This window comes from Callospermophilus lateralis, chromosome 10, assembly GCF_048772815.1.
Source record: "Callospermophilus lateralis isolate mCalLat2 chromosome 10, mCalLat2.hap1, whole genome shotgun sequence".
Classification (NCBI taxonomy): domain Eukaryota; kingdom Metazoa; phylum Chordata; class Mammalia; order Rodentia; family Sciuridae; genus Callospermophilus; species Callospermophilus lateralis.
The window spans coordinates 83,191,259-83,214,195 of record NC_135314.1 but is presented as its reverse complement, the minus strand read 5'-3'; the positions used below and the strand labels follow the sequence as shown (position 1 = coordinate 83,214,195).

The 22,937-nt window shown below is 36.2% G+C and overlaps 1 protein-coding gene and 1 pseudogene across 8 annotated transcripts in view; one reads left to right on the top strand and one right to left on the bottom strand.

The window, feature by feature from the left end:
• Window positions 1-1,646: 1,646 nt before the first annotated feature.
• Window positions 1,647-12,195, top strand: LOC143407887 (splicing factor 3A subunit 3 pseudogene; annotated as a pseudogene).
• A 7,824-nt stretch (window positions 12,196-20,019) lies between these two features.
• Dcun1d1 (defective in cullin neddylation 1 domain containing 1) overlaps window positions 20,020-22,937 on the bottom strand; it is a 42,405-nt gene continuing 39,487 nt past the window's right edge. For all 8 annotated transcript variants that reach the window (XM_076867458.2, XM_076867460.2, XM_076867463.2 and 5 more), the window contains one exon: window positions 20,020-22,822. In XM_076867458.2, coding sequence (XP_076723573.1) covers window positions 22,743-22,822 — 80 coding nt within the window. In that variant the 3' untranslated portion in view covers window positions 20,020-22,742. The remainder of the gene's footprint in view (window positions 22,823-22,937) is intronic.

Sequence of the window (22,937 nt, the reverse complement as noted above, 5' to 3'; positions counted from 1 at the left end):
GGTAAAGGCATCCTGCACTGATGTAGAAGAAACCCTAATTTTACAGATGTGAAAATTGAAATAGACTCCTCCTCAAGGTCACGGTCATCAGTGGTAGAATCAAGGCTGTGCCTACTTTTCTGATACCTGCCAAAATGTAACCAGTGAAAGACAATCACATTCTCAATGCCAACAGTTTCCAATGTACTAAGCTCAATATCAAGGAAATGTGCCCACTAAGAAACTGCCTATGGGACAGAGTTGAATCATGCCACGTTGTTTTTCTTCCATATTGAAAGCAGCAGCGTGTCCTTATTGTATTGAATTCATAAAAATCTTAATGAAAAGTAAAATGCATTCATTTCCTTCCAGTAATCTTGTTTTAGAAGAACAAACACTGGCAAAGATTTAATAATAAAAAAATCGAAAATGATGTCAAAATGCAATGTGAAAATAGCTCTGTCACTTATTAGGTAGTTATTAGGCACTTCACTTCTCTGAGCCTCACTTTTCTATTCTAAAATGGGGAAAGTGATGCTTTGTCTTCATAGTGCTTTCAAGATTGAGTGCTATTGGGTCCACAAAATGCTTGGCACAGTCTGGAACATGGCAAGTGCTCAACAAGTGGGAGCAAAACAAAAGAACAGGGACACTTTACAAAACAGCCACATCTGTGATGCTTGAATTGCTTTTCAAAACCTCAACACTGATGCCAATTCTCTTTTTGGGGAGAAAATAATTAACAAACTTATTCATTTATCAAGCATTTAGTCAGCGATAAACACGGTCTATAGAAAATACAGTCTTGGAAACCTCCAGGTAGTGATGTCTGACCTGCTGTAGAACTTTGTGGCCACCTTGCCCATCTCCAAGGCACCAGATTGCCTCAGTTAGCTCTCCTCAGAATTGCTGTGCTGGTCTCCCCCTCAAATTAAGTGGGGGAGCTCTAGATTTTTCAGACTAGAATTTGTGCAATGAGAAAGTTTTGATTAGGCTACTTTACAAGTGATGGTCTCAATTGACCTGTTTCCCAACTATAGGGACAAGTGAGAAGAAGCCAACCTGCAAGATTCCTGTGAAGCTAAACTACATTGGACCTTATGACTTGCCATAGTCACATTCTATAAAGTTGCCCCATTTCTTCTAGAGATACAGAATTAGATTAACACAAGCCACTGATCACAACATTTTCATCAATCAATTGATATATATAACCTTGTTTTATGTGTTTCTGATTAAAAACACATTAATATATGCTGTAGATTTGTTAGCACCGAACTCATGGTCAGCATTACTATAACTTGGGTCTAAACAAAACTTATCTTATACACGTATTTCCTCTGTAAGGCACATCACAGTCTTCTTGGGCTTGGTAACTACACAGCACTACACTTGTGGACAGGACATTTAAAGCAGTGAAATTGTCAACAAAAGGTACAAAAATGCAAACAATGTGGCACTAAATATATACCCCTTCCCTGTTTTTCCCTGTCACAGAATTTCTTACTATATGTTTTAGTCAACCGTTTGTCACTCTGACCAAAATACCTATAACAACAACTTAGGCGGACAGGTTTTATTTTGGCTCACATTTCTTGAGGTTTAGTCCATGGTCTGACTAGTTCATTGGTTGGGCCCAAGATGAGGCAGAACATCATGGCGGAAGGATGTGGTGGAAGAGCACTACTCCATTACGGCATCCAGGAAGCAAAGGGAGAAAAGGATCCACAGAGGAGATGCACCTTCCAGGGTTCACCCCCAGCAATCCACCTCCTCTATCCACAGCCCACTGCCTACAGTTGCCACCCAGTTAGTCCATTCAATCTAGAATTGAATGGACTGATTAGATTATAGCTGCCACAATCCAACCACTTCACTTCTGAACATTTCTGCATTAACACAGGAGTTTTGGGGGGACACTCCATATCCAAACCATAATACTGTATCTCATACCATATATTTTATTGATTTTGGGTATTGCATCCCCCACACTATAGTGTTAAGCACAAGAAAGGAATGATTTTGTCTACTTTGTTCGCCGATTAATTTCCAATTTATTAAGAAATTAGGGACATTTACTTGAATAAGTTAGTAAATAAATTCTGAAAGCTATGGGGAGTCACCAAAGGATCTTTTTAGATAAATTTACTGACAACAGTGCAAACAAGTGATTGGAAGAGCAGCAGACTAAAGAACATTTAGGAAGACACTTCAGGCATACAAGCCCTACGTGAAGAATTTAAATGAAGGTGGTAACATTAGGAATCAAGAACATCATATAGACACATAAAATTTTTAAAATTTATGATTGCTCCCAAAACTGAGCTACAAAGTAAACACAATATGTAAGGAATTCCAATTACAACAAAGGAATAGAGTCGGTCTCATTTTCTGATTTTTGAACCATTGCTACAAGGCTGGGGGTAGTTGTTGGGTACTTGCTTGCCTAGCTTGCATGAGATGCTGGCTCAGTTCCTACCACTGTGGGGAAAAAAAAAACTAAACTTTTATGCCATAAAAAACACTACCAATAAAGTGAAAAAACAATCCACAAAATACAAAATAGTTTTAAATCATGTACCTGATAATAATCTAATATCCAAAAGATATAAAGAACTTACAGTTCAACATTAGAAAGAATCCAATTAAAAAATGGACACATAATCCACCAAGACTGAATCATAAAAATATATATATATATATAAAACTTGAATAGACCAATAACTAGTGAGGAGATTTAATCAGTAATCCAAAACTTGCCATAAAGTCAGACTCAATGGTGCACAACTGTAATCCCAGCAACTTGGGAGGCAGGGGCAGGAGAATCACAGTTGGAGGCCACAACTTAGCAGGGCCCTGAGCAACTTAGCAATAGCCTGTCTCAAAATAAATAACAAACAGGGCTGGGGATATGGCTCAGAAGTTAATTACCTCTGGGTTCAATCCCTGGTACCAAAAAACAAATAAGCAAAAACTCCCCAACAAAGAAAAGCCCAGAACCAGATAGATGATTTTACTACTACTACTACTAATAATAATAATAACTATTATTATTATTAAAAAAGAAAACTACCAAACATTTAAAGAAGAATGAACACCAATTATACAAGAACTGAAGAAGGAAATTCCCAAACTCATTCTATGAAGCCAAAGCCAAAGAGTTTACAAAAAAACTACAGGTCAGCATTCCTGATGAATATTGATGCAAATATCCCCCACAAAATACAAGAAAACTGAATTCAACAGCACATTAAAAGGATTATACCACAGCTAAGTGGAAATCATTCTTGGAACGAAAGGATGGTTCAATATACAAAACTCAATTATGAAATATCATGTCAGCAGAATGAAGGACAAAAAACACACAATCGCCTCAAGAGTTGCAGAATAAAACATTTGACAGGACTCAACAACTTCTCATGTTAAAAAATCTCAGCAAACAAGAAATGAAAGTAAATGACCTCAATTTCATAAAGGCCATCTATGAAAAACCCTTAGCTGTCTGGGTGCCATGGCACATATCTGTAATCCCAGGGGGTCGGGAGGCTGAGGCAGATGGATCATGAGTTCAAAGCCAGCCTCAACAACAGTGAGTCACCGAGCAACTCAGTGAGACCCTGTCTCTAAATAAAATACAAAATAGGGCTGGAGGTGTGGCTCAGTGGTTGAGTGACCCTGAGTTCAATCCCTAGTACAAAAAAAAAAAAAAAAAAAAAAACCCATAACTAACATCATACACTGTGAAAGATAGCTTTGTCATCAAGATCAAGGACAAGACAAGAATGCCTATTTTTACCACTTTTCAATATAGTACTGAAGTCCTAGCCAGAGCAACTAGGCAAGAAAAAAAAAGAAGTAAAATTCTCTGATCACAGATGACATGCTCTTATAAGTGGAAAACCCTAAATATCTTGTATATATACCCACACATGAAACAATGATTAGGAGGGTAGGGTTGTAGCTCAGTGGCAGAATGCTTGCCTAGCATGTGTGAGGCCCTGGGTTTGAGTCTCAGCACCACATTTAAATAAATAAAATAAAGATCTATGTACAACTAAATTAAATATATATTTTTTAAACAAATTTTTTTAAACTTTATTATTTATTTATTATTTGTATGTGGTGCTGAGGAACGAACCCAGGGCCTTGCACCTGCGAGGCAAGCACTCTACCGCTAAACCACAACCCCAGCCCCTAAATATATATTTTTAAAAAACAATTATTAGAATAAATGAATTCAGCAAAATAGCAGGACACAAATCAATGCACAAAAATCTATTGCATTTCTATACACTAACAATGAACAATCCAAATAGAAACTTAAGAAAATAATTCCATTTACAATAGCATCAGAAAATAAAATACCTAAGAATAAACCTAAACAAAGGAATGAAATTGCTGAAAGAATTTAAAGAAAACATAAATAAAGGAAACGACATCTCCTGTGTATGGATTAGATGACTTAAATGTTAAGATGTCCATATGATCCAAAGCAATCCGTAGATTTAATGCAATCCTTATGAAAATCCCAAAGGCATTTATTGCAGGAATAGAATCCATCCTAAAATTCAAATGCAATTTCAAAGAATTCCAAATAATCCAAACAATTTTCTTTTTGCAGATAAAGATTTTTATTTCAATCATACTCTTTATAAATTACTGAGGCCACTATGTAGACACCAGAGCTGTAGTTCTTGGTCTCTTGCTGCTTGGACCATGTTAACCCCATCTTCTCCTTGGCCTGGAGGTGCTCACCAGCTCCCTAGTCTTGCCCTGCCACCTCAACCCGGGCAGCCAGGAGCTTCTTGCATTCTCTTCCCCTCAGTCCTTAACAATGATTGATATAGTCTCCAACTACAGATCTGGCTCACGTGGACATTACACATGAATGGAGAATCCACCTGCTTTTGAACACGCTCCCCTGCACCCTGCAGGTACAGGCTGTGACATGTGGGGAATTAGTCATCTTATATTCACAGTATCTTCTGGACCACCTGCAGAATCTGCATCTCCTCACCCAGGCTACCTTGTCTGGCATTTGAGCATCGGCCTCCCTGGGGACACCCTGGGGACATATCGGCCTCCCTGGGGACACCAGATGATCTTTGGTCACAGCTCAGGGTACTCTTCTGATGCTTGGACACCTTCAAAGCTGTGGCTACAAAGGCAAAAGGAAAGAACTTGCTCTCCAAGACAATTTTTGAAAAGAATAAGTCGGAGGACTCACAACTCCTAATTTCAAAATATAGTACAAAATGACAACAAGGAAACAGGATGTCACTGGCATGAAAACAAACATATAGACCAACGGATCAGAAAAATCCCGGTAATAAGCTCTCACACATACGGTCAAATGGTCTTCAACTAGGGTGCCAAGACTACTCAATGGAGAAAGGACAGTTTTTTCAAAAAATGGCGATAGAAAAACTGACATCCAAACACAAGATAATAAAGTTAGGTTCCTCCTTATACCATACACAAAAATTAACTCAAAATGGATCAAAGACCTAAACATAAAATCCCAAACTATAATGCTCCCAAAAGAAAATGTAAAGGAACCCAGTGACTCAAGAAGCTGAGGCAGGAGCTTGGCAAGTTTCAGGCCAGCCTCAGCAACATAGCCTGTCCCAAAATCAAAAATAAATGTAAAGGGTTGAGAATGTATCAAAGTGGTAAAGTGCCCCTGGCTGCAATCCCCAGTACCAACAAAAAAAGAAAAGAAAAAGAAAACGGGGAAATCGTCATGACATTTGTGTGAACTCTTGGATATCACACCAAAAGCACCTGCAACAGAAGCAAAAAAGGACAAACAGGGCTACACATCAAACTGAAAAACTCTTTGAGCATTGATGGACACAAAAAAATAGTGAATGGGAAAAAATATCTGTAAAACATTTATCTTTCAAGGGGCTAGGAAAAAACTCCTACAACTCAATAACAAGAAGAAAATCAACCTGAGTTTTCAAATAAGCAAAGGACTTAGACATTTCTCCAAAAATGACAAACAGAAGACCAACAAGCATGAAAATAAAAGTTCCATATCACTAATCAGGAAAGAAATGCAAACCCGAACCATAGTGACATATTACTTCAGAATAAGTAGAATGTCTACTGTTAAAGAAAAGAAAGAAAAAGATAACAATAGTTCAAGAGGTAAGGAGAAATGGAAATCTTTGCATACTCTTAGTAGGATTATAAAATGGTAAAGCTGCTATGGAAACAGTATGGCCATGCCTCCAAAACTTCAAAGCAAAACTACTATATGATTCAGCAGTCTCACTTCTGGGAACGTATCTCAAAGAACTGAAAGCAAGTTCTCAAAAAGATACTTGCCATATCCACGTTCACAAAAGCACTTTTTACAAGAGTCAAGAGATGGAAGCAACCCAAGTGTCCATCAACAGATGAGTGGATAAATAATAGGTGGAGTATGTACATCCAATGGAATATTATTCAGCCATAAAAAAGGAAGAAAATCTTATCAAATGCTTCAACATGAACAAAGCTGGAAGACATTTTGAAAATAAGCCAATCTCAAAAAAGACAAATACTCTATGATTCCACTCATATAGGATCTCTAAAGTAGTAAATTCTATAGAAAAGATAAGATTGGTGTGCCAGGCACAGCACTGCACACCTGTAAACCCAGTGACTCAGGAAGCTGAATGAAAATTTCAGGTTGAAGGCCAGCCTCAACAACTCAACAAGAGACTATCTCAAAATAAAAGATAAAAAAAGGGGGATGGGGTTGCAGCTCAGTGGTAGAGCGCTTGCCTCGCATGTGTGAGGAACTGGGTTCAACTCTCAGCACCACATACAAATAAATTCTATTGACAATCAAAAAACTAATTTAAAAAGATAAAAAGGACTAAAGATGTAGCTCAGTGGTAAAGTGTCACTGGGTTGAATCCCCAGTACCCTGCAAAAAACAAAAAAAAAGGAAAGCAACAAAAAAACAAAGGTTGGTAGTAACCGAGGGCTGGGGGCAGGGTAGTAGGGAGTTTCAGTTTTGTAAGATGGAAAGTTTTAGAACTCTGTTGCACAAGTTTGAATGTACTTAATACTACTGAACTGCACACTCCAAAATGGTTAACATGGTACATTTTACATTGTTTATTAGTATAATAGAAAAAAAATTCATGGACAAAGATTTAAACAGATATTTGCTAAAGGCAAATATGCTAATGGCCAATACTTGTATTAGCATTAATCACTAGGGAAATGCAAATCAAAATCACAATGAAATTCTTCATACCCACTAAGATTGCTTTAATCAAAAGATAAATGATAACAAGTGTTAGCAGGGATGTGGAGAAAGTGGAACCTTTATAATGTAGCACTGGTAGAAATGTAAACTGGCACAGCTGCTTTGGAAAACAGTTTGTTCCTCATTTAAAAGTTAAACATAGAATTACTGTATCAGCAGTTCCAATCCTAAGCATATATGTAAAATCAGTGAAAACAGGAACGGCATAATGATGGTGCACACCAGTAACCTTAGCTGCTTGGGGCCAAGGCAATAGGATTGCAAATTCAAGGGAAACTTAGCAAGACCCTGTCCCCCCACCATACACACACAAAGTGAAAACAGGTACTCAAACAAATACTTGTGGATGGATGTTCACACCCCCATTATTCAGCAATTTTCTGCACTACTTTTGGGCACTCAGCTAATTCTTTATTGTATAGGGTTGTTCTGCGCATTGCAGGATGTTTAGCAACATCGCTGGCACCACTAGATGCCAGTAGCACCACCCCATTCCAATTGTAATTAAGAAATATTTAAAGACATTGTTGCAAATATCCTCTGGGGCAAACTGGCCTCTCCTTGATCTACAACACTATCCATCAAAATCCCAGCAGGATTTTAGGCAAAGCTTTTTTTTTTTTTAATAGGAAACTTTGATTCTAAAATTCATATGGAAATGCCAAGGACCAAAGTTGAAAAACTTAAAGCACCGATGTCAAAGCATAAAACTGCAGTAGCCAAGGCAGAGTGGTACGTGTATGTGGAAGATGACACATATTGTGAAAGAAATGTGACAGTTGTTAGAGCAAAATGGAGGCACCTAAGACAAAAGAGAGATAAATAAAGCAGGGAAGTGACAAAAGAAGGGTTCTTACCCAGAACAACTATAGTAACTGATAGTAACCACAGTAACCAAAGAGCGCCAGAACCACACACTTCCACAGAGCCACCACAACCTTTGTGGAAAAAGTGCTTCTACAAAGACATCTGCCCAGCAACTGTCTGTTTAACCTCAGACTGATGCCACTGCTATTGTTTATTGAAGCCAAGGAGATTCGTTTCAAAATATCTGATGCAGGCTCACCTATAATCCCAGCAGCTCCAGAGGCTGAGGCAAGAGGATCGCAAATTCAAAGACCTCAGCAACTTAGTGAGACTCTGTCTCAAAAAAAATATATAAAAAGAGCTGGGAATGTGGCTAAGTGGTTAAGCACCCCGGGTTCAATTCCTGGTACCAAAAAAAAGAGAAAAAAAAAATCAGAAATCGGATGCAATTCTGCTCATTTTTGTCCTGGAGGCTGAAGCAGGAGGATGGCAAGTTTGGGATCAGCCTTGGCAACTTATCGAGATCCATCTCAAAATAAAAAATAAAGAGGGGCTGGGGATGGAGCTAAAAGCAGCCCTGGTTCAATCTACAGCACTGAAAAAACAAGACAAAATAAAAACCCTTGCCCTTTGCCCCACGGTCTTAAAATATACCCATGGTTTACTTATAGCACATGTATTTTCACTGCAATGTTCTGCTATTCTCAAATAAATATCATTATTCCTTGGAGAATCTCTATTTTTTATTGAAGTTGACAAAATCACAGAACAGAAGAAAGTCCAGAAATAAACCCACACATATATGGGCTATTGATTTTTTTTTTTTAAGTACTAAGATAATTAAATTGGGAAAGAATCGCTTTTTTAACAAGTGGTGCTGGAAAAATTGGACATCCTTAAAAAAAAAAAAAAAGAGGGGCTGGGGATATGGCTCAAGCAGTAGCGCGCTCGCCTGGCATGCACGCTGGGTTCAATCCTCAGCACCACATACAAATAAAATAACGATGTTGTGACCACCGAAAACTACAAATAAATATTTTTTAAAAATTCTCTCTCCCCCCCCTCTAAAAAAAAAAAAAAGTAGAAAATTAGACCCTTACTTCACATACTATATGTATACATTAACTCAAATCAAGTCATGAACCTAAATTGAAGACCTAAAAGTATAGGTCTTCAGTATATTTAGTATATTAATATTCTCTCTCTCTCTCTCTCTCTCTTATATATATATATATATATATATATATATACACATACACACTATAGTATATTATATTTTTTCACAGAATTGTAACAATGAGATCAGGCCCACTGCTGTCTCAAAGTACTTTTAATAATATTCTCTGTAAAGCAGTGGTATGTCCTGCTTCTTAGAAGTCAGGAGAAAGGCTGGGATAATAGAGACAAAAGGGATTCTGCTAACTACCCACAACAGATATAAAACCTAGCCTGTTTTAGTCATATTTTCGAAAGGGTTCCATTTCGGCTGAATTGTCATTTTATGGATTATTTCTTCAAACTGAGTAGGATCAAAATGCTCACCAAAATGGGTATCTCATGCTGAGCCAGTTGTGATCTCAGTAGTGATAAGGTTCTATCGAAAGGACAAAAACAGTCTTTGAGAAGAGTCTGCATGCCGGAGCTTAAGCGGTTAAATCAGCTAGGTTGAGAGCTGGTACCCTGCATGACTGGATAAGCCCTCACAGCCATATCCTGGCACTAGCATCTCTAGACCAAGGGATGGCTCCTCTCCAGCCTGGTCAAAGGGAAAGGCATATTCCAAAACAGTGGGGTCTCTCACTCTAAAAGAAACCAACAAATCAAACAGGCTCTCTGAAAGGATCTGACAGTAAACTAACTTTAGAAAACATTTTAAAGTAACTACTTTCTAGACCCCTCTTTCTCTATAGGAAATGAAAGATCTTTTCTATGAAGAGAAGTTATCCTTCCCTTGTAGACGTAAAACACTTCATGTTGTAGTAACTCATAGTGGGCAATGGGTTTGGACTGAACTGCTATTTGTCTTCCTGATATATAAAATGAAGATACATTCATCCAAAACTAAGCTGTTTATCTGAGCCTCTGAGGGATCAGGAGAGACAGAGAAATCCCCCAGAAAAGTCCTGTTTCAGCCAGTATGATTCCTCTGCCTCTGCTTTAACCCTTACAAGGAAAATAACCTGAACCAATCTGCCTTCAGTGTAATGTTGTTTCTTCATTCCTGTTAGTTCAAGGGTTTTTTTTTTAATATTTTTTAGGTGTAGTTGGACACAATATTTTATTTTTATGTGGTGTTGAGAATCGAACCCAGGGCCTCGCACATGCTAGGCCGAGTGCTCTGCTGCTGTGCCACAACCCCAGCCCATTAGTTCAAGTTTTCTTATAAAAAACAACTATTTTGCCAAGGCCCAATGTAGTTTCTATTTTGAGGTGAGTTTCTACCACATTCATAAATTGCAAATAAGTCCAATTAGATCATTTAACTTATTTGTTCAAATTTGTCTTTTTTGATGGTTACAAATATGAAGGTTTCCTTCCCTCTAGATGAACCCATAGTTCATCAGCTAAGGTGAGGAGGTTGACAAGGAACTGGCTACAGCTAGGAAACCTAGACTCGGGGAAAAGGGGCTACACAGATTTATCCCAGCTGTAATAGGATTGGCCTACAGAAGTACACAAGCTCCTGTGAACAAAGTCACAGCACTATTAAGGGAAGGGAGGTATCATGTCGAAGGGAAGACGGAGACAACTCTGGAGCAGCAGCAGCATGAGGAGAAAGAATGGCTCATGGACGTCATGGCCAAAGAGATCCTCACTAAGAAGTCCACTGGCCAGGACCAGATCAATATTGACTACTGCACCCAGGCCATGCAAGATAGGTATATGGAAGTCAGTGGGAATCTGAGGGATTTATATAACGATAAAGATGGATTATAAAAGGAGGAGCTTAATGCTATTTCAGGACCCAATGAGTTTGCTGAATTCTATTACAGACTCAAGCAAATAAAGGAATTCCATTGGAAGCACCCAAATGAGATCTGTGTGCCTATGTAAATGGAATTTGAGGAGCTCCTGAAAGCCGGTGAGAATCCAAGAGAAGAGGCACAAAACCTGGTGGAGTTTACAGATGAAGAGGGATATGATCTCCATGACTGTAACCTCAAGTACATTAATCTGAAGGCATCTGAGAAGCTGGATTATAGTACATTCCTGTCCACCTCTGACATTCCTAAAGAAGGAAGAATGCAGTAGAGATGCTGCTTGAGTACCTTCAGGATTACATGGATAGAGTAAAGCCCATTCAAGATGAGAATGAACTTTTGGGGAAGATTCAGACTAAGTTTAAAAGTGGAATAATGGTACCTTTCCTGGATGTCAGAGACAAGCAGTGCCTGACCCATGTGGAGCCTCATCTTGACCTCTCTGCATTCTCCTCCTGGGAGGAGTTGGCCTCCATGGGTCTGGACAGATTGAAATTTGCACTCTTAAGATTTAGTGCTGAAATGTGGTGGGACCCTAGAAGAGCAAGCCCAGAGATTATTCAGCACAAAAGGAAAGTCCCCGAAATCCCTTAACACCTGTTTGCCAAAAATCCAAAATCAAAGTGAGACACTGAGAGGAACAAAGACATTGCTTTCCTAGAAGCTCAGATTTATGAATATGTGGAGATCTTGGGGAATAGCAACAGCTCATTCATGAAAATGTACAACACAAGTAAGCCAGGACAAGAGAAGAGCGAGAAGAGGAGGAGGAAGAGCAGTTGGTGAGAGTGAAACTGAAGATGAAAAGAATGAGATAATTTACAACCCCCAAAAACCTGCCCCTGGGCTGTGATGGCCAACCTTACTGGCTGTATAAGCTTCATGGCCTAAATATCAACCACAACTGTGACATTTGTGGGCCTGAATGGTGTCATGCCCATGGCATGAGGTGATTGGACATCCCAAATGCTGTCCACTTTGCTAATGTGACACAGATTGAGGATGCTGTCTTCTTGGGGGCCAAGCTGAAATTGCAAAAGGTTTCAGAAACATGACAGCCTGACACTGAGGAAGAGTATGAAGACTCTAGTGGCAATGTTATTATGAATAAGAAGATATGAAGATCTGAAGACAAGGACTACTCTGGAGAACAGCATGTAGCTCAGCCTTTGGGCCTGCCCAGGCTTCCCTAGGATCTGCTTTTTCTATTTATCTCAAATGCTATAAAAGACTTTGCTACATAGTCTTACGTAGCACCTTGTAGGAACAAGACATGCTGGCAGATTACAGGGCTGAGATGTGAAATGTAATTTATCTTTAGTTTATATTTTTAAAAATCCTGTGGGAAAATAAAACTAAACCCTTGTTAAAAAAAAAAAAAAAAAGTAAGGGAAGTGCTGGGAACATAGTTCAGTACTTGCCTAGCATGTGAGTTCAATCTTGAGTTCAATCCACAGCACCATAAAAAGTTAAGGGGAGACAGCAGAGAGGGCTTGAAGAGAAAAATCAAAGGAAGTAACTCCATCTTAACAGACTTCCTAAATTCTTTTGGTAATTTTATAGGACATTAATGTTTTATGCCATTATTTTCCCCTGGTTAAGGTTAGAACACAGAAACCACCCACCACCATTCTTTGTTGCTTAGTAGAGATACAACAGTCAGATCCCAAGCTACCTGTAATCAGCTACATGTGGGCTGGGCAGTAATTCAAACCTGAGTGCTATGCAGAGTGGCCCTTTAAGACCACTACTCATAAGAAAGCTTCTAAGGCCCTAAACTTTGAAAAATAATTGGAAACATATTCCTCCTACTTACCTTCTAGATATGACAAAAGTACAATTTACCTTCAATTCTATCAGATGGATTTCCTCTGCTATTTACCAACTTTCTTTCATCAAAGATTACAAAACAGGCTGGGAGCAGTGGCACAGACCTACAATCCCAGCTACTAGGGAGGTTGAGGAAGGAGGATCCTGAGCCTCAGCAATGTAAGATGACCCTGACACAAAATACCAACTTTTAAAGGGAACTGGGATAGGGATGTAGCTCAGCTCGATGGTAAAGTGCTAGCCTATTGCAAGGCCCTGGATTCAATCTCTAGCATCTTAAAAAAAAAAAAAAAAAAAAATGAAGGGCACAATTCTTCGTGTTTTTAAAAGGAAATACTTTGAAGAGGGGAAATTTAGAGCTACATGTGCACAAAATATGTAACAATCCTATGAATCACCAGCAGCTGTCTTAACAAAATCAGGTGAAATTAGCAAATTTTCCAATATCTCCAAAAGAATGCCAGTATTACGAAGCTCCATTGTCTTTAGCTATGATTGCCTGTATTTATTTGTGGTGATAGGGATTGAACCCAGAGCCTTATACCCCCAGGCCATGTATTTACTTTTTAAAATAAATATGGCTATATAATCCACATATGCATGCCTGTATTTATTTATTTTGTGGTGACAGGGATTGAAGCCAGGGCTTTATATCCCCCTAGGCCATGTATTTTTTAAAATAAATATGGCTATATAATCCACAAGCCATAAGACTGTCTTAAAGCATAAAATCTGTTTTTAGTGTATTCACTAGTTGTATAACCATCACCATTATCTAATTCCAGAATATTTTCATCATCCCAAAAGAAATACATACCCATTAGCAGTCGCTCACTGTTCTCCACCTCTCCCCCAAACCACTAATTCTCTCTATAGATTTGCTTATTCTGGACATGTCCTATAAACAGAATCATAAAATATAGGCCCTTTTGTGACTATTTTTTTCACATAGCATGTTTTCAAGGTTCATCCACCTTGTAGCATCAGATCAATACCTTATACCTTTTCGACGCCAAGTACTAACTACTTCATTGTATGGATTGCATATTGTCAAGTTAATGAACATTTGCATTGTTTTAACTTTTTAGCTACTATCAAATATAAAATGCTACCAGTGTTTATGTACAAGTTTTTGTGTGAACGTTTTCAATTCTCTTTGAGTACATACCTAGGAATAGAACTGGTAGATCACATGCTGTTTAACTCTCAAGAACAGCCAAACTCTTTTTCAAAGCAGCTGTACCAGTTTAATTCTCACCAACAATGTTTCCACATCCTCATTTTAAAAGGAACTTTTAAAAGCTTTTTACTTATAAACTTTCCTTTAAAAGGAAATTATACATAATTGTGGGATTCACTGAGACATATTTACACATGCATGACATAATTTGGTCAATTCCACACCCAGTATCTCCCCTTTTCCTCTTTCTGGTCCCCTTCTCTACTAATCTTCCTTCTACTTTCATGAACTCTGCCCCCACACACCCCTCTCCCCCCTTTCTCTAGCTTCCACGAGAGATAACGTTAACTCTTTGACTTTCAGAGTCTGGCTTATTTCACTTAACATAATGCTCTGAAATTCCATCCATTTTCTCCATCCATTTTCCTCCAATGTTGTCATCCTCCTTCTTAGAAATGTCAGTTCAAAACCTTTGCTCATTTGTAATTTTTTTTTTTTTTAAGTTCTGGGAGTTCTATTTTTAAAGTATTAACATTAGGAAATTGTTTAAAAAATTGTTAACATTTATCTGTAAAAACAGAATTATGGTTATATTTACAAGCTCTATCTTGTATACATACATAACTGAAGTTATTTACAAATTAAATAATTTGCTCTCTAGGCCTTGCTTCAAAATAAATTAATGGTCAAAAAGTGAGTGTCATAGATAAATCAAAATCCGGCCATGAATCAGGGCTGGGATTGTGGCTCAGTGGTAAAGCGCTCACCTAGCACAGGCGGGACCAGGGTTCGATCCTCAGCACCACATTTAAAAAAAAAAAGGCATTATGTTGTGTCCATCTACACCTAAAAAATAAGATATTAAAACTGGCCATGAATCAATCATGTTGAAACAGGTTCATTATGTTAGTCTCCTTTTGCGTGTCCAAAATCTTCCATTAAAAACAGAAATACTGGCCAAATAAACACATTGAAAAGTGCTCAACATGCCTGGCAATCAGGCAATGCAAATCATTGAGAATCCATCTGGCTCCAGTTAGAATAACAATCAAGAATATAGGAGCTGGGGATTTACCTCAGTTGGTAGAGTGCTTACCTTGCATGCACAAGGCCCTGGGTTCAAAACCCAGCACTGAGAAAAAAAAAAAAAAATTAGTCTATCTATAATGCTGGTGAGGATGTAGGGGAAAATTTATACTCACACATTGTTGGTGGAACTGCAAATGAGTACAATCACTTTGAAAAGCAGTATATAGAGTCCTCCCCACCCCCCCCACCCCCCCCCCAAAAAAAACAGGAATAGGATCACCATATGACCCAGTTATGCCACTTCTGGTGTTGACCCCAAAATAACTAAAATCAGCATATTCTAATGATACAGGCACATCAATATTTACAGCAGAATAATTCACAATAGCCAATTATAGAACCAGTCCAGATGCCCATTGACAGAAAAATGAATTAAGAAAATATAATATATAAATATACACAATGTTTTACTCAGCCACGAAGAAATAAATTATGCCCAGACACAATAATGCATGTCTATAATCCAAGCAGCATGGGAGGCTGAGGCAGGAGAATCACTAGTTCAAAGCCAGCCTCAGCAAATTAATGAGACCCTAAGCAATTTAGCAAGATCATGTCTCAAAATAATTAAACAGAAGGGCTGGGGATGTCTCTCAATAGTTAAGCGCCTGTAGGTTCAATCCCTAATAGCATCTTAAAAAAAAAAAAAAAAAAAAAGATGAGATTATGGCATGTCAGCAAATGGATGGAACTAGAGAACATCTTACTAAGTGAAATAAACCAGACACAGAAAGTCAAGGCTCAAACACTCTCACACGTGGAAGCTAGAGTAAGGTAAGGGAAAAAAGCAGGACAGGGTCATATTTTCTAAGGGTACAGAGGGAAGATTAGTGAAGTAGAAGAATGGGGGCGGTGGGGAGATGGGCAGGAAAGGGGAGGAAAGGTAGAATTAATTCAATGGTTACATTATGTCTAAAAATTCCATCTTTACGTATATCTATAAAGCACCAACTTAAAAAACAAATTGGACAGAAGACCAGCATAATAGAGGAAGAGGAATAGTGGGAAGGAGGAGGGAATGGAAAAAGAAGGCACTGGGGACTGAGATGAACCCAATTAAACTCCATGCATGTATAATTATGTCAAGATGAACCCAACTATTATGTGTAACTATAATGTGCTAATAAGAGCATTTAAAAATAAAATGTACTCACTTCAACTACAAGAGTACTCTGAAAAGTGCTCAGCAATAAATGATATCAACTAAATGTCTATAAACTCAATCTTTTAATTCCCAAAAGACAGGAAAACAACGAGATGTACACAGTAATTTATGTTAAGTTTTAATTACCCTTACCAGTCAGAAGCTAACTGGGTAGCTCTATCAAGCAAGGTACACAAGACACCAGCCACACACCAATAGTCTGCACCACTCCACCTCACGGCAATTGGAGAGAGATCACTGAGGGCACTACAGGTGTTAAGAGTTACCTGCTTAGTTTACAGAAAATACTACCTCCAAATTAAGTACAGATCCATGATTTTAGTAACTTAACTAATTCTACAGCAATCCCTTGGGTCATTTGAATACTCACCCAAATTGCACATTCCATACATGAATTAGGATAGCCAGGTGTTAAGTTGTACACTTACAATACATATCCACCAGGGGCTGGGGTTGTGGCTCAGCAGTAGAACTCTTGCCTAGCACATTCGAGGCCCTGGATTTGATCCTCAGCACCACATAAAAATAAAACTATTGTGATCAACTAAAAAAATAAATATTAAAAAAATACACATCCACCAGAATGGCAAAAGTAAAAAACAAAAACGAGCATTGACAAGAATGTGAACTGCAAACCTCGCATGTTATGGCAGGCAGAATTCTAAATGGTACAGATACTTTAGAAAAAGGTTTCACAGTATTTTTTTAAAAATTAAATTTACAACACAATCTAGCAATTTCATTGCAGAGATGAAAATTTGTTCACACAAAGACATACACGTTACTGTTCATAGCATTATTATTAAAAGAGTAAGCCAATATCTTATCACCAGTTTAGAAAATCAAAGCATAGTATATCCAAACACTGGAATAATTCGGTAAGCAAAAGAACTAAGTACATATAAAGTAAAACACTGATAAACCTCTACAACATGCTGAATGAAAGATGCAAAAAAGTACAAATTGTATGATTCTACTTAGGTGAAATTTCTAGATGGGGAAACTTACACTTGAAAGCAATCAGTGAGTTTACCTAGAGTTGAGAATAGGAAAGAGAATTAACTTCAAAGGAGCACAATAGACTTTTTGGACCAATGAAAATGGTCTAAAATTGGATTGTGATGATTGTATAACTATAAATTTGCTAAATTCTTGTATATCTAAATGGATTAATTTTATGGTACATAAATTATGTTAATAAAGCTATTTTTGTAATGGTTTTGATGCCAGGGATTGAACTCAGACTGGATTCACGGTAGGCAGTGCTTCTCAACACTGAACTACATCCCAGACCCAAAACTTTTAAACACCATTATAACAAAATCTTAGGAATAACTTTTAAGACTGACAGCCCATTCATTTCAAATAATTCCAATACAATGACTTCTGATATACTACTAGGATTAACATCAGCAATTGCTTGAAAACTAAACAAGTCATCTTTGAAAGACTTTCCAGGTAAATCTCTCTCTGAATGTTACTGATCAAATATTGCTCCTTCAAGCTATAGTCTTGTAATTGTGACAAAAAATCTTCCTATTGTTTACATTAGGATCATCTCTTTTCCATTTTACTAATTTGTTTTTACCCTAATCTTATACCCTATAATATTCCATTTTATAAAAATCTGTTACTTGATATTGACCCAATTTTCTATTAGTTTTCTCAGAATATTTCATAACCTGAAATAAAAATCTTAGTATTTATATTGAACATTTTTAAATACACACATTCTTTCTAAATATGAAAACAGATAATTTCCTATTTTTCTCCCTCCTCCTTTGCTCATTAAAAGTCACTTCAATTGCTGTCCCGGATAAGTTTCAAACATTTCAAACATCTCAATTGTTTCAAAATTCTTCTTTGCTTTGAATTTGATGGGTTCTTATTTTCAAAGCACTGTTGACTTCCATGCTCAGGATGGCTTGAATTTCGGCCAAGCACTGTTGACTTCCATGCTCAGAATGGCTTGAATTTCAGCCAAGTACAGATGTGTCAGTTAATGTTCCCTCTCAGCAGCCATTGAGAACATTTAACTATTAAAATCCAACTCAAGTCAAGTCTCATATGAAACACTAAGTGCCTACAACAGATAAAAGTACAAAGCTAAAGATGAAGTAGAAGACACCCTGTCTGCTATGGCCCAAAGCAACCCCAAGTTATAGCCGTTAAAAACCAATGTTATAAATTACAAGATACTCTTATGATTTTGGCAAAACACAACTCCAAAAATTTTTAAATTGAAAATACTAACACTCAAAATAATTTTTTAAATCTCAATTTAAAAAAATAACCATAAAATGATTTTACTTTAATTTCCCTTTGAAACTCCATAAATACATTATTCTTTAGGAATTCCATTTGCTACAAAGGCCATACACCTTTTATCATTTCCTGATTATGACAGTTTTTTTTTTAAATCAACCAAAGACAAGTCACATAACACAAACACTGAACTTAGAGGAAAGTAGTCAAATGAACTGATAAACAGGAAATGCCACTTTCCTAACAGATAGTAAAGATGATGACAGAATGCCTTATAAAACAGTTTTATGTAACTGAGTTAAAAAAAAAAAATTCTATCTGCCTCCAGAATCAGGTATAAAGAAAATGTTCACTCAAAATGGCAATAAAATATAAGGATAAACCTGGAAAGGAAAATTAGTACAATTAAGAATTTTTAAATTTGATTACAAAATATGAATCCCTTCCCCTCAGAAATCAAAGGTAAAGGTGCCATTAAAATAACTTCAAGTAATCTATGAAATAAAAATTATTGCTATGGAATTGTAAAAATGGAAGCAATAAGGAGTTCATAAGTACACTTAAAAGTTTACAACCAATTAAATGAACCATAATTTGAACCCTATTTTCCATATTATGTAGAAATCACAATCCAGGTTTTGTGTCCTCAGTTATTCAAAATATATATTCTGTAATTCACATTTTAAAGTGTTTTATCATTACATTTTCAAATTTGATAAATCGAATTAAAACATTTAACTATTCAATATAAATCATTGTTAAAAGTATAACATTAAAGGAAATTTCTGAGATGTCATAAGTATTTCCTATTTAATATATACAATTTAATATTTAGAACTACATAAATTAATTCTTCCTAAAAGTTGATTCAGTTTTACAAAGGCATATTTTGTTGACTATAATAAATATATCCCCAGTACTACTTTTCTTTTTTATTCTAAAAATCTTTTCATTAGTTTTAATTTTCTTCTGTTATTAATATGCAAAAATTACACGTCTACAGTAAGTAGTCTTGAAAGTAACATGTTTTAAACTCTAAGCAAAGTGCACATTAAACTAGCTACAACTACTCATACTTCTTATCATCAAATAAAAAATAAATAACACTTCACTTAAAACCTGAGGGGAATAAGAATTCTCCCAGTAAGGATATTATGTAAAAGATTTTCCAGATTTTTGTTAAATAAATGTACTTTCTCTCATTAAAACTGTTTTTTAAAAGTCTAATGAAGAAAACATACTTACAATGCCATATTACACAACTATAGTATTGTTAATTAAATAAAGCAGCCCAGTATAGTTGTAAACATTTTAAATGCAGTAAACAAGACTTGGCATATCTTTTCTCCCCAAAACTTGCCATTACAATGCTCTTTATGAGTAATTATTCTTCCTAAGTTTTCAGGTATATTTTAGTATTTTCAAAAATAATACGCTGAAATAATATGTGAAAAGATTTAGTCATGGCAATTTCACTGAAGCTTTTATTGCCTCTGTTGGTAATATGACAGGGATTGTAAGAAACACAATTGAATTTACAGAGATATGCAGATGATATTTACTAAAGATAATCTTGATTCTCAAGTATTTTTATATGTGGGTACTTCTAATGTTATACATTTTACTCTTTAAAAAAGCATTACATTCTAAAATGTGTACCTGTTTTGACATTTGGCAAAAACGAAACTGTACCTGTGGGTCAGTTTGAAACAAAGAATCAGCATGGGGAGTTGACCAGAATGAAGACTGAAACACTTATGAATTAAAGCAATTCAAGTTGTGTGTGTATGTGTCTTCCTCTCTCACAAACTTGCACACACTCACACATACATACAACCATACGTGTAAGCATTATTTAGTACAAAATATCCCTGTAACCATTTATCCTCAGAATAATCACACCACATTAAATCAATTTTCTCTTTTCAGCCCTAGTAATAGTTTTGTTTAATTCTAAGATGCCATCATAGTGAACAACCTTAACTTTAATGCTACATAATTATATTCAAAGTTTTATGTATTTTTGTTTATAATTACACAGTAATTATAAATGTTTAGTACCAAACTGATGACAAACACTATTTTGTTGAAGAGGGCTTGCATTTAAAAGGAAAATTCTGTTAAATCCAAGGCACTAGGCCACAACCAATATCAGATTTTTATGAAAAACAATTTATATTGGGGGAAAAAAGGCTAATGTGATCTCATTTCAAAACACAGCATACTTGAATTAGTCAATCTGAAAACAATAACATAACTTGAAATCTTTAAAACAGAAAATAAAACTTGAATCTTTAAGACAGAAAACACATATATGTATCATTTAAAATTTTTCCATAATTGAAGTTCCTCTTCATATTTACAAAAATTAAATCAGGAAATACTGAAAACAGCAGGATTCTTTTCCTTCTTTTGTTTTTCTTTTATAATAACCAATTCCTGTAACCTGAACAGAAATTTTATAATTTTTCTTTCTGCAGACTTACATTCTTCAATTAAAGTTATGATTGGAATATTAATATAATATCTATGGGATAAGCTTTTTAGTCAATTTCCAAATCATGTAAATAAAAAGTAGTTTTAATGTCATTGTTTCTTAAAATCATTTCCACATCTGCATAAAACGTACTGCTATTCTGAAGTACATACATACATTCCTTTTTTAATACTAGACCTTAGAGAGTACCTGGAAATACCAAGCAATATCTGTTCCTATTAAGAGACCACAGTCATCTAACGTTTGAAGTTCAGCATTTTTAACATGCCTTACGGAAATGTTTAAGAAACCAATAAACCCTTCTTCACATGTCAGTAAATAAGCAGAGAAATGAGCACTTTCAGCAGGAAAGCAGTTCATGGGTCTTGTAATAAAAAAAAAAAATGCATACAAGAGAGTATTCTGCTTTGATGTGAAAACTGAACTAATTTGAGTGAAACAAAAACAGTAAAAAGACTAAGTTTACAAAAATAGAAGCCAGATTGGTATTTTGCATCAAGTATATGCTTGTTTGAAAATCTTTGCTCCTGAAGTAAATATTTGGCAACCACAGTGATTAGCAGTTAAAGCAATTTCAACAAAATAAGAAGTCATCAAAAATGGACTACTTTTCTGAAAGAGCAGTACCTATATTATATAGATTGAACTTCATGGCTCATCACAACCATTTCCAAAATTTAATTCCTACTATCTTTTTATAAATTAAAAGAATTTCATTTGTGTTCCATAGTGCGATGACCAGAAAGAAAAAAACAAAAACAAAAAACCCTTATGCCTAAATTTAGAATATTGTATTGTGTGGCAATCCAAAACATTCAAAACAAATTAAATAGTTTAACTTATTGATAGGCATATAAGCATTTCAAAAGCATAATGAAATCCAATTATGTAGCGCATAATGTAGATAAGAGTGGAATCTAACATTATGCAGACATTTTCTAAATAAAAGCTCCCTGTAGGACCATTATATATAAACATGGGTAAAGTTAAATGCAGACTAGATCTGTGAAACCTTTTTGAAATTATGAGTCTGAAACACATTTTTCAGGTAGGCACCAAGTTATCCTAAAAATTTCTCACGTTGGTTATTTTGACGTTTCTTTCATCAGATTCTCTACTCACATCAACAACACATGTGATTTGTCAGGAAAAAAAAAATATCCCCCCAAACCAAAACACCATTTCAGATCCAGTACACTTAAATATATCACTCTCATTGGAAGTGCTATCAGCATAGTCTTTGCAACTAGCCCAAAGCATATATTTAAGAAGTTCTTATTAATTGTTTGTGATGTTCATTATGTTTAATTCTTATGTCAAACTGTTTTCTGATGAAGACAGCATTGTGCTTTATGCGAGAATGGAAACCTCAAAATAATCACCATAAAGCTTCTAAGACTTATGGGAGAATAAACTAGGATGGTCCACAGATATAAGATGAAATCCACAACGTTGGAATTATAAATGTTTAGAGCGGCCCAGACTAGAAGACAAGCCCAAACCACCATTAGAAGAATGAAATACGATATGGTCCAAGATGTATCCTTAAAGTTTTGTCTCAACCCTCAGTTTGAATTGTGAGGATTGATCTTCAGTTCAGTCCAGCCAGCAGAAATTGACTGTGCAATTTTCCGTTGTATTTATTGTACAGACTATGTACATTCTAGAAGGTTCCTTTAGTGCTACACTGTTGTACTTTTTGTCCCAGCAATTTGAGGGCGTGCAAATTCCACAAAGTCATCAATGAGAACAGGCCATGCTCCTGGGAAAAAAGAAAAATCAAAGTAAGGCTAATATTTTAATAGATTCCTTTGGTGGGTTTTTTTTTTTTTTTTTTGGTACTAGAGATTGAACCCAGGGGCACTTAACCATTGGGT